This window comes from Cetorhinus maximus, chromosome 11, assembly GCF_964194155.1.
Source record: "Cetorhinus maximus chromosome 11, sCetMax3.hap1.1, whole genome shotgun sequence".
NCBI classification, from domain to species: domain Eukaryota; kingdom Metazoa; phylum Chordata; class Chondrichthyes; order Lamniformes; family Cetorhinidae; genus Cetorhinus; species Cetorhinus maximus.
The window spans coordinates 45,054,550-45,070,698 of NC_135889.1; the positions used below are offsets into that span (position 1 = coordinate 45,054,550).

Here is a 16,149-nt window from a genome sequence, read left to right on the forward strand (position 1 = left end):
AGTCTAATGATGACCATGAAACCATTGTTGATTGTTGTAAAAACCCATCTGGTTCACTAATGTCCTTCAGGGAAAGAAATCTATCGTCCTTACCTGGTCTGGCATACATGTGACTCCAGACCCACAGCAATGTGGTTGACTCTTAAATGCCCTCTGAAATGGCCCAGCAAGCCACTCAGTTGTATTAAACTGTGACAAAGTCTCAAAAAAGGAATAAAACCAGACAGACCACACAACATCGACCCAGACACCGGAAAAGACAACGGCAATCGCAGCCCTGTTGACCCTGCAAAGTCCTCCTTAGTAACATCTGGGGGCTAGAGCCAAAATTTGGAGAGCTGTCTCAGAGACTAGTCAAGCAACAGCCTGACATAGTCATCCTCATGGAATCATGCCTTACAGATAATGTCCCAGACACCAGCATCACCATCCCTGGGTATGGCCTGTCCCACCGGCAGGACAGACCCAGCAGAGGTGCCGGCTTAGCAGTATACAGTCGGGAGGGAGTTGCCCTGGGAGTTCTCAACATCGACTCCGGACCCCATGAAATCTCACGGCATCAAACATGGGCAGGGAAACCTCCTGCTGATTACCACGTACGCCCTCCCTCAGTTGATGAATCAGTGCTCTTCCATGTTGAACATCACTTGGAGGAAGCACCGAGGGTGGCAAGGGCGCAGAACGTACTCTGGGTGGGGGGGCTTCAAAGTCCACTACCAAGAGTAGTTTGGTAGCACTACTATTGAGCGAGCTGGCTGAGTCCTAAATGATACAGCTGCTAGACTGGGTCTGCGGCAGGTGGTGAGGGAACCAACAAGAGGGAAAAACATACTCGACCTCACCCTCACCAACCTGCCTGCCACAGATGCATCTGTCCATGACAGTATCAGTAGGGGTGACCACCGCATAGTCTTTGTGGAGACGAAGTCCCGCCTTCACATTGAGGATACCCTCCATTGTGTTGTGTGGTATTACCACCATGCTAAACGGGATAGATTTCAAACAGATCTAGCAACTCAAGACTGGACATCCATGAGGCGCTGTGGACCATCAGCAGCAGCAGAATTGTACTCAAACACAATCTGTAACCTCATGGCCTGGCATATCCTCCACTCTAACATTACCATCAAGCCAGGAGATCAAACCTGGTTCAAAGAAGAGTGCAGGAGAGCATGCCACGAGCAGCACCAGGCATACCTAAAAATGAGGTGTCAACCTGGTGAAGCTATAACACAGGGCTATAACGCATAAGCAGCAAGTGAAAGACAGAACTAGGCGATCCCACAACCAACGGATCAGATCTAAACTCTGCAGTCCTGCATCATGCAGTCGTGAATGGTGGTGGGCAATTAAGCAACTCACTAGAGGAGGAGACTCCACAGATAACCGCATCCTCAATGATGGAGGAGCCCAGCACAGCAGCACAAAAGATAAGGCTGAAGCATTCGCAACAATCTTCAGCCAGAAGTGTTGAGTGGATATCCATCTTGGCCTCCTCCAGAGGTCCCCAGCATCACAGATGCCAGTCTTCAGCCAATTTGATTCACTCCATGTGATATCAAGAAATGGTTGAACGCACTGGATACTGCAAAGGTCTGGGCCCTGACACTATTCCGGCAATAGTACTGAAGACTTGTGCTCCAGAACTTACCGCATCCCAAGGCAAGCTGTTCCAGAACAGCTATAACACTGACATCTACCCAGCTATGTGGAAAATTGCCCAGGTATGTCCTGTACACCAAAAGCAGGACAAATCCAACCTGGCCAATTACCACCCCATCAGTCTACTCTCAATCATCAGTAAAGTAATGGATAGGGTCATCAACAGTGCTATCAAGCGGCACTTGCTTAACAATAACCTGCTCACTGATGCCCAGTTTGGGTTCCACCAGGGCCACTCAGCTCCTGACCTAATTACAGCCTCAGTTCAAACATGAACAAAAGAGATGAACTCTCAAGGTGAGGTGAGAGTGACTGCCCTCGGCATCAAGGCAACATTTGACAGAGTGTGGCATCAAGGAGCCCTAGCAAAACTGGAGTCAATGGGAATCAGAGGGAAAACTTTCCGCCGGTTGGAGTCATACCTAGCACAAAGGAAGATGGTTGTGGTTGTTGAAAGTCAGTCATCTCAGTTCCAGGACATCACTGCAGGAGTTCCTCAGGGTGGTGTCCTCAGCCCAAACATCTTCAGCTGCTTCATTAATGACCTTCCTTCCATCATAAGTTCAGAAGTGGGGATGTTCATTGATGATTGCACAATGTTCAGCACCATTCATGACTCCTCAGATACTGAAGCAATCCATGTCTAAATGCAGCAAGACCTGGACAATATCCAGGCTTGAGCTGACAAGGGGCAAGTAACATTTGCGCCACACATCATCACCATCTCCAACAAGAGAGAATCCAACCGTCGCCCCTTGATGTTCAATGGCATTACCATCACTGAATCCTCCACTATCAACATCCTGGGGGTTACAATTGACCAGAAACTGAACTGGACTAGCCATAATAATACTGTGGTTACAAGAGCAGGTCAGAGGCTAGGTATTGTACGGTGAGTAACTCACCTCCTGACTCCCCCAAAGCCTGTCCACCATCCACAAGGCACAAGTCAGGAGTGTGATGGAATACTCCCCACTTGCCTGGATGAGTGCAGCTCCCACAACACTCAGGAAGCCTGACACCATCCAGGTCAAAGCAGTCCACTTGATTGGCACCAGATCCACAAACATTCATTCCCTCCACTCCCTCTACAAGGTGCACTGCAGGAATTCACCAAGACTCCTTAGACAGCACCTTCCAAACCCACGACCACTACCACATAGAAGACAAGGGCAGATAGATGGGAACACCACCACCTGGAAATTCCTCTCCAAGTCACTCACCGTCCTGACTTGGAAATATTTCGCCATTTCTTCGCTGTCACTGGGTCAAAACCCTGGAACTCCCTCCCTAACAGTGCAGTGGGTGCACCTATGCCACATGGACTGCAGCAGTTCAAGAAGGCGGCTCACCACCACCTTCTCAAGGGCAACTAGGGATGGACAATAAATGCTGGCCCAGCCAGCGAAGCCCACATCCTGTGAATGAATAAAAAAAAATTTATACTTAAAGGTAGGGGACATGATTAAGATGCCTGTAAATGATATTAAAAAATGGTCATGCGGTTGATAATGAGGGAGAAAGCTGCAGACTGCAGGAAGATTTCAATGGGCTCGATAGGAGGGCAGAAAAGTCATAAATGGAATCCAATGCAGAGAAGTCGTGCATTTGTGAATTCATGCATTTGAGGAGGATAAACTAGGCAAGGGAATACGCAATAATGGTGGGATACTGAAACGTGTAGAGGAACAGAGAATTGTGCCCGAGCAGGAAGAACACAGTAAAATGGCGCAACAGGGCAGACAATGTCCTCCAAGGATCTCTAATGCATTACTGGAGGTCTTCATGCAGGAGATGAGCAGGGGAAGAGAGGTCCTCTACCCAGAGGGCACCAGGAGGCCCTCCAGACAGACAGACAGTCAATGGGATCCATCACAGTCAATGCCTGCAGTCTGGCCTGAGGGCCTGAATGCAGAGCCACAGAAAGGTCTAAGTCTGTGAAGGCAAAGTGAAGTCATGAATGTTAGGCCAGGAAGGATATGATTGCACTAGAGAGGGTTTAGAGGAGAATATGAAGATGTTGCCAGGAATGGGGAATTTTAGCTGTGAGGGAAGATTGGATAGTAGTTTTCTTTGGAACAGAGGAGGCCTGAAGGCAGATTTAATTGAGGTATATAAAATTATGAGCCTATTAGATAGAGTGGATAGGAAGAAGCCATTGCCTTTAGCAGGGAGGCCTCCCAATGCACCAAGCTTTTCATTGTGCACATCCAGCAGCTTTTTCCTGTAGGCCACCAAATCAAAGTCCTTATCAGCTTCCTCTGCAGCCAGTTTCCAGCAAGTTGGCACCAATGCTACCTTTTCTCCCTGCCCTGGCTAGAAGCCGTTTATGTCCAGTGTCTCAGCATATGCAAATCCCACCTCTATGTTACCCTCTAAAGTATGCACAGTATCTGAATTGATGGCTGAGAATGTGAGATTGAGTGACATATTTCTTCTTCATCAGCCTTTTTTTTTGCCTTGTTGCTCCTACACCACTGCCTGGCCAGGTGATTGTAAAAAGGTGAATGGAGTAGCGGTAGTAACCTTCCGTCTCGTAAGGTGATGGTTTGCGCTGTGGAGGTCAACTCTATGTTTAGCATCACCTGGTGTGACATAGGAGCCCCACTCTGGTATTACAGATTCTGCTGCATTTGTTGTAGAGGAAGACATTAGGCTGAGAAGGTGGTGATTTACTGGCCTCGGCTTACTCTGAGCGCTCTTCTCGACCAGCTGAACTTCTCGATTTTGCTCGCCTATTCCAATGCCCTTCCAAACAGTCAGTCTCCAGAGGCCATGGTTGCCAGCAACTGTCTCCCAGTTGTTAGTGTCAATATCTGCCATCTTTATATCCCGCTTGCAGGTGCCCTTGTAGCAGAAATATGGACGTCCAAGGAGATTGTGATCCAGTGGCCAATTCACTGTACAGAAAGTCTTTGGATATAGGGTTATCATCCATCCGATGAATGTGACTGAGCCAGTGCAGACATTGTTGCTTTAGCAACGAGTGTATGCTGACGGAATCAGCATGCTCCAGGACTTTTGTATTGGTGACCTTGTACTGCAAATACATGCTAAGGATACATCTGAGACAGCGAAGGTGGAAACCATTCAGCCTTTTCTCATCCTGAGCATACGTTGTTCAGGTCTCATCACTGTAGAGAACTGCGCTGAGGATGAGGCTTACTTGACTCGCAGTTTGGTGTTTTCAGTCAGGTTGTTGTTGTTCCACATAATCTTACTTGGAGAATGGAGTGGTCTGACACCAACTTGGCATAGAGCTTTGTGCAGGGCTTTGAACCTTTCCCTTCTAGCATGGAAGTGGTGGCCAACAACCTGTATTTATACAGCACCTTTAACATAATAAAATGCCCCAAGGTGTATCAGGAGTGTTATAAAGCAAAATTTCACTCAGGCAGCTGAAAGCATGGCCACCAATATTGGAGTATTTAAAATGAGGCATGCTCAAGAAGCCAGAGGTAGGGTGCAGGTATCTCAGAGGGTCGTGAGGCTGGAGGAGAATACAGAGAAAGGAAGGGGCGAGGCTCTGGAAGGAATTGAAAACAAGGACGGGAATTTTAAAAGCAAGGCACTGCTTGACAGGGCGTCAGTATAGGTCAGTGAGGACAGGGGTGATAGGTGAACAGGACTTAGTACAAGTAAGGTTACAGGAAGAATTTTGAATGACTTCAGATTTATGGACAGTAGAATGTAGGAGGCAGGTCAGGAGTGCATTAGATTAGTCAAGTCTGGAGCTACAAAAGGCATGGATAAGGGTTGCAGCACCACATTAGCTGAGCTGGAGGTTAGTTGGGGAAGTTACGGAGTCTTGGTGCTAAGGTCGTCAGAAGCTCATTCCTGGATCAAATATGACACTTGAACAGTCTGGTTCAGCCTCAGACAGTTGCCAGGGAGAGCAATGGAAATGGTAGCTGGGGAACAGTCTTCGTAATGGGGACCGGAAATAATAGCTTCAGTTTTTCCAATATTTAAATGGAGTAAATTTCTGCTCATCCAACACTGGATGTTGGATAAACAGTCTGATTATTTAGTGACATTAGCACAATGCCGGAGCCAACCATGATCAGTGCATTATGATCCACACACTGACTCTCACTGCTATGTTGACTACACTTCTTTCACACTGTTTCCTGTTAGGACTCTATTCCATTTCCCCAGTTTATCCATCATACCTGTTCTGACGATGCCACATTCCATACTGGTGCTTCCAATATGTCTTCCTTTAACCTCAACCAAGAATACCCCCAATGCCATAATTTACAGGGCCTTCAGCTGTGTCTAATCAATTTCCCACACTTACATTCTCACCCCCTCTCCTCCCTCTAGAATCACAATAGGGTTTGCCTTGTCCTCATCTTCCACTCCACCAGCCCCTATATTCAACAAATCATCCTCCGCCATTTCCATCACTTCCAGTGTGATAGCCACTGTCTAACACATGCTCCTCTCCGCTTTAGTATTCTGAAGGGACTGTTCCCTCTGCAACATCCTGATCCATTCCTCGGTCACAACAACATCCCTCCCCTTCCCCCAGCAGCTTCCCAGGCAAGGGCAGATGTAACACCTGTCCTTTTACTTCCTCCCATCTGACCGCCCAAGACCCCGAACGCTACTTCCAAGTGAAACAACGATTTACTTGTACCTCTTTCAATGTAAGCATGCAATGAAATCACGATGAGTCAAACATGGATGATGCGAAATTCCGGTTACGTCGATGTTGTCAACCATTTCAGCTGGGTTCAAACAGATCACGACTGTACAAGACATTGAGAATGAGAAGGAGCAAGGGGAGGCCAACCAACCCAATGGCAAGGCACTTTTCACCCACCTGTGGGAAGCTGGCATGGAAATTCCATCAGAGACAATGGAAATTTATATGGAGTTGGATAATGCCTAATGCTGCACGACAGATATGGCAGATGATCGTAGATGCAGTACATTCGTCAACTGAGGAGTCCAAGCAGGCCGATGACCCTGAAGAGTCTGGCGAATGCCCGCCTGCTCGCCCACCTTTTCCCTAGCTGACGGCGCAAAGTCCATAGAGATGCTCTGGGATTTCACATTGCAGCAGGTAAACACCGAAAACATGTCTGATTGCATTGATGGCATGGTGGACTGTATCCTGCATGTCTGAATACAGCTGCTACGCAGAAAAAGATTACTGAGCTTTTCCGAAGCTAACTCAATGCAAAGCTCTGGCCTTTTACAAGATCAGGCCATGCCATTGTAAGGTGTGAACAAATTGAATAAAGACTTTTCCACACATTTACTGCTTTATTGTGTTTTAATCAAATTAATGGCATGACAAATTGGGAATAGAAAACTTCATGAAGATACAAATCGGAGGAATGGACAGGTGTGTGGACAGTTATTTCATAACTATGAAATAATATATCATGGGGAAAAGGACAGAAAATGGAAATATAGGGGAGAACATTCCCCCCGTTTGGGGGGGGGGGGGGGTTGTGCGGGGGTGGGTGCGAACCCGCCACCATTTTACGTGGGTGGGCCTGCCCAGCGTGGCGCGTGCCCAGAAGCGCTGAGCGCTCCTTGTGCAGGCTGGGGGGGGGGGATTCCATGAGTTGGGGCCTGCGCTCTTTCACGCATGTGCGCGAAACAACACAGAAGAGGTGCCTCAGGGAGATTAGTTTAAGTTTTAAAAAGCTAAATAAAGAAAAGAAAAAATTTAAAGACATGTTCCCTCATGTGACAGTGTCACATGAGCTGCAGCATGTCAATGAATTTTTAAAAAAATTTGTATTCAATTTATAAACACTTCATGAAACCTCATCCTGCCCTTAACGTTGGATGGGCAGCTCAGTTTATTGCTTTAATTAGTTTTTAAACTGCCTTAATAGGCCTTTGACAGTTCTGCGGGCGCGCAGCCAACTTGGCTGCATGCCCGCCGAACTGAAAATCTAAATGATGCGCGGTGACGTCGGGATGCACGCCCAACGTCACCCCGCGTCATTTTACGCCTCGGCGAATGGACCCTGCCCCCGCTCGCCGAGGCGAAAATTCTGTCCATAGACTTAGATGTTTTCAATGAAATGTTAAGAACATATCTGGCAGTACAGATTCAAAGATCTTTAACAGCAGGATTGCAATTGAAAAATACCATAAAAAGGCAAATGGAAATCTGCAGTTTATACATCAGAACATTGAATATCAAACAAGGAAATGTTGATAAACTGTACAAAAAGTATTGTTTAAGCCATAGCTGGAGCATTATGTGCACCTCATTAGAGAAATTACACTGGAGCCACACAAATTGTAACATAAATTTAGCAGGATCCAAAGTTGAGTGTAGTTGAAACGAGAGACTTGAAAAAATAAAACTTCATTCATTAGAGCAGAAAGGATTATTGGGGTGGGGGGTACAGAATTTTTAAAAATTCTTTCATGGGATGTGGGTGTCATATGAACACATATGTGAATTAGGAGCAGGCGTAGGCTGGCAAGGCCATCATTTGTTGCCCACCCCAAATGCCCTTGAACTGAGTGGCTTGCTAGGCCATTTTAGAGTGCAGTTGTGGGACTGGAGTCACATGTAGAGCAGACCAGGTAAGGATGGCAGACTTCCTTCCTTAAAGGATATTAGTGAACCAGATGGGTTTTTAAAAATTCATTTTATGGGATGTGGGAGTCACTGGCTATGCCAGCATTTATTGCCCATCCGTAATTGCCCTTGAGAAGAGGGTGGTGAACTTCCTTCTTGAACTGCTGCAGTCCCTGTGGTATAGGTACACCCACAGTGCTGTTAGGGAGGGAGTTCCAGGGTTTTGACTCAGTGACAGTGAAGGAATGGCGATATATTCCCAAAATAGGGTGGTGAGTGGCTTGGAGGGAACTTCCAGGTGGTGGTGTTCCCATGAATCTGCTGCCCTTGTCCTTATAGATGGTAGCGGTCGTGGGTTTGAAAGGTGCTGCCTAAGAAGCCTTGGTGAATTTCTGCAGTGCATCTTGTAGATGGTACACACTGCTGCCACTATTTGTCAGTGGTGGAAGGAGTGAACATTTGTGGAAGGGGGCCAGTCAAGCTGGCTGCTTTGTCCTGGATGGTGTCAAGCTTCTTGAATGTTGTTGGAGCTGCACTCATCCAGGCAAGTGGAAAGTATTCCATCACTTTCCTGACTTGTGCCTTGTACATGGTAGAAAGGCTTTGGGGAGTCAGGAGGTGAGTTACACGCCGCAGAATAGCCTCTGACCTGCTCTTGTAACCACAGTATTTACATGGCTAGTCCAGTTCAGTTTCTGGTCAATAGTAACCCCCAGGATTTTGATAGTGGGGGATTCAGCAACGGCAATGCCATTGAATGTCAAGAGGCGATGGTTAGATTCTCTCTTGTTGGAGATGGTGAATGCCTGGCACTTGTGTGTCGTGAATGTTACTTGCTCCTTGTCAGCCAAGCCTGGGTATTGTATTTGGACATGGACTGCTTCAGTATCTGAGGAGTCGCGAATGGGGCTGAGCATTGTGCAATCATCAGCGAACATCCCCATTAATGTCCTTTACACCAATCGATGATAGTTTCATGGTTACCATTACTGAGGCTAGCTTTCAATTCCAGATTTTATTAACTGAATTTAAATTCCACCAGCTGCCATGGTGGAATTTGAACCCATGTCCCTAGGACATTAGCCTGGGCCTCTGGATTACCAGTTTGGTGACATTAATACTACACCACCACCTCCCCAAACAGGAGTTTTAAAATGGTTTCCAATATTTCGTGAACCAGAAGAAGCAGAAGTTTAGGCTTAGTAGGAAAAATGTTAAAAAGTGAGGTTAGAGGAAATGTTTTGAAACAAAGTTATTCAATTATGGAATGCATCACGGCAAATAGCTATTGAAGTAAATTAATCATGATATTAAATAGGGAATTAAAGGGAAATATTAGGGTATGAGGAAAGAATGGTGAAATGAAATTTACATACGCGCAGCAAACATTGTCACAGGTCTCCCTCGGTGCTGAAATTTCTATGATTCTATAGAAAGCATTAATATTTTGTGTATTTATTTGTTTCAGGCTTTCTTCAGTTCTTTTTTTCTCTTTTCAGGCCACTAGCACTGAACACTTCTCAGCAGCATGCATATCATTTGTCACCCTTCAACTCTATGTACTGTTATCTGCACCTGATGTATTCAAAGGAAGGGCACAAGGTGTTTATTTTATTCAACAAATCAGCCCATATTTTGTGAATTTGTCGGGCAATAAATACTTGGTATAGATATTGAGTACAGTAGTTAAGTCATGGTAGAGTTCGTTCTACTATTTTAGTTTTAGAAGTAGGAATGCAATAATACAGCTTGAAATGAGAGACCTCATTTACTGGAGAGCAACAGCTGAGAGGACAGAGAGCCGCAGATGGCCCAAGAACATGGAGGGAGTGATCCCAAGCTAGTTTACTTACAAGAGTACTGTAGTAAATTTCTATCCTATATTTACTGTTTACACCTCCAATTCTAGAGCATTATAGTATTTAACAGTTTATTTCTGCAGTGTATAAATTATATTGCAGATTTGGAAATAGAATAAGGGCATGCTTTGTTGGCTCCATGCCTTTATTGGGGTGCCTGGCCTACCAGGAGCATATACTGGAAATTTGGGCACATAGGCCTGCAATTTTCTGACCATTTGGTCTGTAACTTTTTATATTCTTTCATGGAATGTGGGTCACTGGTTTGGCCAGCATTTGTTGCCCATCCCTAACTGCCCTTGAGAAGGTGGTGGTGAGCTGCCTTCTCGAACTGCTGCAGTCCATGTGCTGTAGGTACACATACAGTGCTGTTAGGAAGGGAGTTCCAGGATTTTGATCTAGTGATAGTGAAGGAATGGCAATATAGTTTCATATCAGGATGGTTTGTGGCTTGGAGGGAACTTGCAGGTAGTGGTGTTCCCATGCATCTGCTGCCCTTGTCTTTTTTGTGGTAGAGGCTGTGGGTTCGGAAGGTGCTGTTGAAGAAGCCTTGGTGAGTTGCTGCCTTGAATTTTATAGATGATACACTGCTGCCACTGTGCATTGGTGGCGGTAGAGGGAGTGAATGTTTAAAGTAACGGATAGTGTGCCAATCAAGCGGGCTACTTTGTCTTGGATGGTGTCAAGCTTCTTGAGTGTTGTTGGAGCCACACCCATGCACGCTAGTGGAGAGTATTCCATCACACTCCTGACTTGTGCCTTGTAATTGGTGGTCAGGCTTTGGGAAGTCAGGAAGTGAGTTACTCGCCACAGTGAGTAATGTGTACTCAAAGCTCCAATATCCATTCCTAGCGGGGACTGCAAAGTCATAGAATTACTCCCCAAGTACTTGACAGGTTCAGGACTCATTGCCCTCTCAAAACTAATAAAAATGAAAAGGTAATTGGTATATGGAGCCTTAAAAATGAAAACCAGTAGATTTGAAGTGAGGATCAATTATCAAAATATTAAAGTTATAACATTTTAAGTAGTTTTTAAATTTGCTTTCTGAAGTTTTAGTATTTTTTAAATAAGATAAAATACTCCAGAAAATATCATGTTATTTATTGAATCAAATTATCAAATAAACAGTTGACATAAGGTTGCCTGTCATGGTGCAAAGTTGTTGATAGGGAAAACTAATTGCATTAAATTGCTGAGCATAGATTTTTCTTTCCCTCTTCCCGAGTATAATCAGTGTAACCTTATACTGACCTCAGGTTCTTGCTCATGATGTTGGATAGGTACCATGCTGACCATCACAGCAGTTCCCAGAACTGTTAACAGGGCCATTTTGTGATCCGACACCTTGGCCTTTTGCCATACAACTGCCTGAAATATGATGGCAGAGAATCAAATTCTTAGTACTAAATTTAGGTTTGTTTAGGTCAAGTTATATGGAGGTTTATATAATTACACGGCTCCACAAAGGTTTTCAGTACTAAACATATATACTTCTTTCACCTTACATTTTATATTAATGTATAAAATATTATGTATAATATATAAACACACACACAGATACGTATATCCATGCAAAGCTTATCTCAACACTGTAATGATAGCAGTTAACAGGATATATGGCACAAGGCAGCACTTCAGCAATAGCAACACCCCTTAGCTCATTGACCTACATTGGCTCCCACTCCAGCAATGCCTCAGTTTTAAAATTCCTCTGATTGTTTTCAAATCCCTAGACATTTCTACGCTCCAAATCCCTAGAGATTTCTACGCTCCTCCAATTCTGGACCCCTGTGCATCGCTGATTTTAATCCTCCATCATTAGCAACCATACTTTCAGCTGGCTAGGCACTAAGCTCTGGAATTCCTTCCCTAAACCTCGCCATCTCTCTGTCTTCCTTTAAGACACTCCTTAAAAGCTACCTCTTTGACAAAGCTTTTGGTCATTTATTCCAATATTTGCTTACATGGTTCATGTCAAATTTCCAGTAGATCTAATCTACTAAACCATCTTGGGGCATTTGTTTTACTATGTGAAAGGTTGCTATATAAATGCAAGTTGTTATTGTAGTGGATGAAGGAGATTCAGAATGTTAAGATCTTTTACCCCACACTTCTGGGGTTAGTCAGGTTCATAATAATTTGGAGCAAATCATAAATTTAAACTATATTCCAGGTATTTGAAAGATATTGCCTCTTCATTCTGTATGTATTTAAAGTGGTTGCTTTACATGTATTGTTTCATAATGCTGTATCATCCACCTGTCTGATATGTTCACAGAACCATCTGGACTGCAAGAAACAAAATGACACAATAACAAACCCAGCTCAATTAACTCAAAAGCCAACTACATGTAAAATCTGTTAGTAAGTATCAATGAGTTTCTAGGATTGAAAGTGAAAACAATTCAGATCTTGTAAGCGTGCACTACTTCTGACTAGTGATAAAAACAATATTATGACAATGCAATAACTGTACAAAATGGGATAACGTCATTCACACTGTGGTATTTATAAGTCGCCTAGGACCATGTGGCATTCACTCAATGAAGAGGCCACTCTTGAGGAACGCATAATCAGAAATGCATAAGTAATTTTGATTTGTGCACAAGGTTAAAATATATCCTTACACATTTCTACAGGATACCAGAATTAGGTCACTGATTCAATGTGAAACTAAAATTGTACTGCAAACTAGGAATCCCTTGAACCTTTATAAAGCAGAATGCAAGTGATGACCTCTTCACACACCCTCCCAAAATATTATGCAAGATAATATGGTACAAGTATTCGATTATTCGCATTACAACTATCTTTGTACATGGAGCAAAGAGAAAATGACATTGCAAGACAAAAATCTAGGAATTCAACAAAACTTTAAAAATTTGCTCAAAAAAATGCTCAAGGGCATTGCAATTCATCAGAATTATATTACCCTGAAATGCATCATTTAAAATATATAGACATCTTGATATGCAAAATAATATAAACCATTTCTAATATTACAGAAGTAAGCTACTCTGCTCACATTTCTTGGCCTGCACAATTTATGTTTGGTATACCTGTCAAAAAGTCAAAAAGATTACAGATGTACACACGTACAGCAACAAACTAAATCATTTTGTTAAGAAGTTAATCAGTGAAATATATTGGATTTAGTTTGACAACGTCCCAAATAGTAAGATGCAACTTTGAAACTTGATCAAAACATGTGATACAAAATCTGCAGAGAGCTGCTGAATGACAGGTTTAGAATGAAGTAAGGATTTCTAATTAAAAGTTTATCATGTGGAAGTTCTCTCCAAAACCATTTCAAGGGAGATTATGCAAAAAGGGTTAGTGTTTTCAAAAATATTACTTATTTTTTAAAAAAAACTGTATCCCCAATATGAAGGGCAAAGCACTTTGCCAATGTTTCAAACATTAGTAATTTACCCGTCAGCATTTAGCACTGGTTGACATTTGTGCAATGTCATCATGCCAGAATTTATTTCTCAGTAAGATCAATTTATTTTCAATGCCAGTAACTGGCCAGAAATGCACCTCCTCTTCACATTGCTTGTTGGTTATCTTCATCAGTGCACAAAAAGTAACCTTAAAAAATTCAGATTTATTCCAATGATAAATTTTCACAGCATAAACTGAATTTTGTTCCAAGAAACAAGAAACAAATCTCAAAGTTTTGATGAAGGCTTCAGAAATGGCTTAGCAATTATCCTTCCGATCATTAGCCTGTGGTTCTGGAATATCATGTTTTGGAATATGCACCCAATTTAAGGAAAAGTCTGAAAAAAAATGTAAAGAAAACAGAAGAGAAGACACAGCCTTCTTCTTGAAACTTTGCTATTCAAATGTTTTGGTCTTCACTTTGTTTTCTCAGTGCCCCTAATAGTGTTGCTTGTTAGTCTAAAATACAGAACAGCGCATTCTACAGGAATGCTTGGGTAGATACCAAATTTGTTTTGGCTTCTGGAAAGTACTGCTCTGGCATTCTAGCAAATTAATCAAACAATCCAACTAGAAACGTTGTGCAATACAGCAGGGCAAACAAATGGATAAGCCATATCCTACAGCAGAGAAACAGGCCATTTGAACAAACTGGTCTATGTCCTTTTAGGCTTTAGATGGACTGTATAAAACATGTAAAATTCTGACAGGGATGGACAAACTGGATGCAGGAATTAAGTTTCCTCTGGCTGGTGGGGTTCTAGAACAAGGGTCACAGTCTCAGGACATGGAGTAGACCGTTTAGGACTGAGATGAGGAGAAACTTCTTCACTCAGAGGATGGTGGAGGCCAAGTCACTGAACATATTCAAGAAGGAAATAGATAGGTTTCTGGACTCTAAAGGCGTCAAGAGGTATGGAGTTGAGATAGAGGATGGAGATAGAGGATTAGCCACGATCATATTGAATGGCAGAGCAGGTTCGAAGGGCAGAATGACCTACTCCTGCTCCTATTTTCTATGTTTCTATGTTTCCACCCATTCTACTTCATCTAATCCTATCAGCATGTCCTTCTAATCCTTTCTCCCTCATGTGTTTCCCTCGATGCTTCTGTGCTACTCACCTCAACTACTCCTTGTGGTAGTGAGTTCCACATTCTCACCACTCTTTGGGCAAAGAACGTGCACACTCTCTTAGGCTAAGGACATGTGCTGGTAAGTAGATTGAACACTGAGGTGGGAGCATTATACTTGCTGCACACCACACATAGGGTGTTCTAATTTTAAGTGAAAATTTAGTACACCTCTACACAGATACTGGTTAATAAACGGTTTACAATTCTGTTTTCAAGGATATCAATGTTCAAAGCTGGAAGGGGGTTTGTCAATCAAATAGAAATTTCTTGCATTGGCTGTTTTGCACAGTTAAAAATAAGCTATGCAATAAGTTATCCTTTTACTGGTCTAAAGCAATTCGAACTAAATTCATCTTTAAGAGTGCCAGTAACTTGATTATAGATAAAAGATTAATTAGAACGTATTTATTCTTGAAATTTTCAAGAAATTTCTTGGAAACGCTGCTTTCCAATTCAAGATAGCAATCACACCAAAGTACTGCTGCCACCTACAGTATCATAATGAAATTTAACTTAAAAATGTGAAATATAAACAGGGCAGTTCTTGTTTTAGTAATTTACTGTTTACATTTTAGTGACACAACCAAGTTAGGTAATAAATGTACTTGAGGAATTTTGAGGCATCAAAACAAAAACAAAATGCAAAACCAAAATTTCCTGTGGGTTTCTACAATCTTGTAATAATAGGTGAGGTAACACAGTTATTTAAGTACATTATTTTTCTTCTGGGACTTGGGTCCAAATGCGTTCCTCACAATGGAACACATCTTTCTTTAAGAGTCTATACCCTGAAATGATCCCTGTGTAATCGGTACAGACGGTTTCAAATCACTTTCCTAATCAATCATTGTTTCTCATCTCTAGACTCTAACTCTTCTGTGGTCATTGAAACTTTTCTGGTCTCTTCTATTTATACTGTATTATTATGGTTCAGTGCTATGAATTTTTCATTCTTGTTCGCCACAAACTGCAAATACACTATCCTACAACCTTGTTCCTTTCTACGTCAACATGTGTTGAAAGCATGACTTATTAAGCTCTAACTCATTCTTTCCCAGGACTTGTAGAACCTTTTATTTCTCTCAGCCAGTCCTTCCTCCTATAGTTTTCAGGATTATAATAGTAATGCCATTGAATGTCAAGAGGAAGTGGTTGGATTTTATCTCATTGGAGATGGTCATTGCCTGGCACTTGTGTAGTGCGAATGTTACTTGCCACCTATGAGCCCTGAATGTTGTCCAGGCCTTTCTGCATGCAGACAGAGATTGCTTCAGTTTATGAGGAGTTGCAAATGGTTTTGAATACTGTGCAATCATCAGCAAACATCATAATCTCTGATCTTATGATGGAGGAATGGTCATTGATGAAGCAGCTGAAGATGGTTGGGCCTAGGTCACTGTCCTGAGGAACTCCTGCAGAAATGTTGTGGGGCTGAGATTTTTACCTCCAACAACCACAACACCTTCCTTTGTGCTAGGCATGACTTCA

At 43.0% G+C, this 16,149-nt stretch overlaps 1 protein-coding gene across 3 annotated transcripts in view; it reads right to left on the reverse strand.

The window, feature by feature from the left end:
* pms1 (PMS1 homolog 1, mismatch repair system component) overlaps nucleotides 1-16,149 on the reverse strand; it is a 97,354-nt gene that overhangs the window by 40,687 nt on the left and 40,518 nt on the right. For all 3 annotated transcript variants that reach the window (XM_078551881.1, XM_078551880.1, XM_078551882.1), the window contains exon 6: nucleotides 11,335-11,451. In XM_078551881.1, coding sequence (XP_078408007.1) covers nucleotides 11,335-11,451 — 117 coding nt within the window. The remainder of the gene's footprint in view (nucleotides 1-11,334; nucleotides 11,452-16,149) is intronic.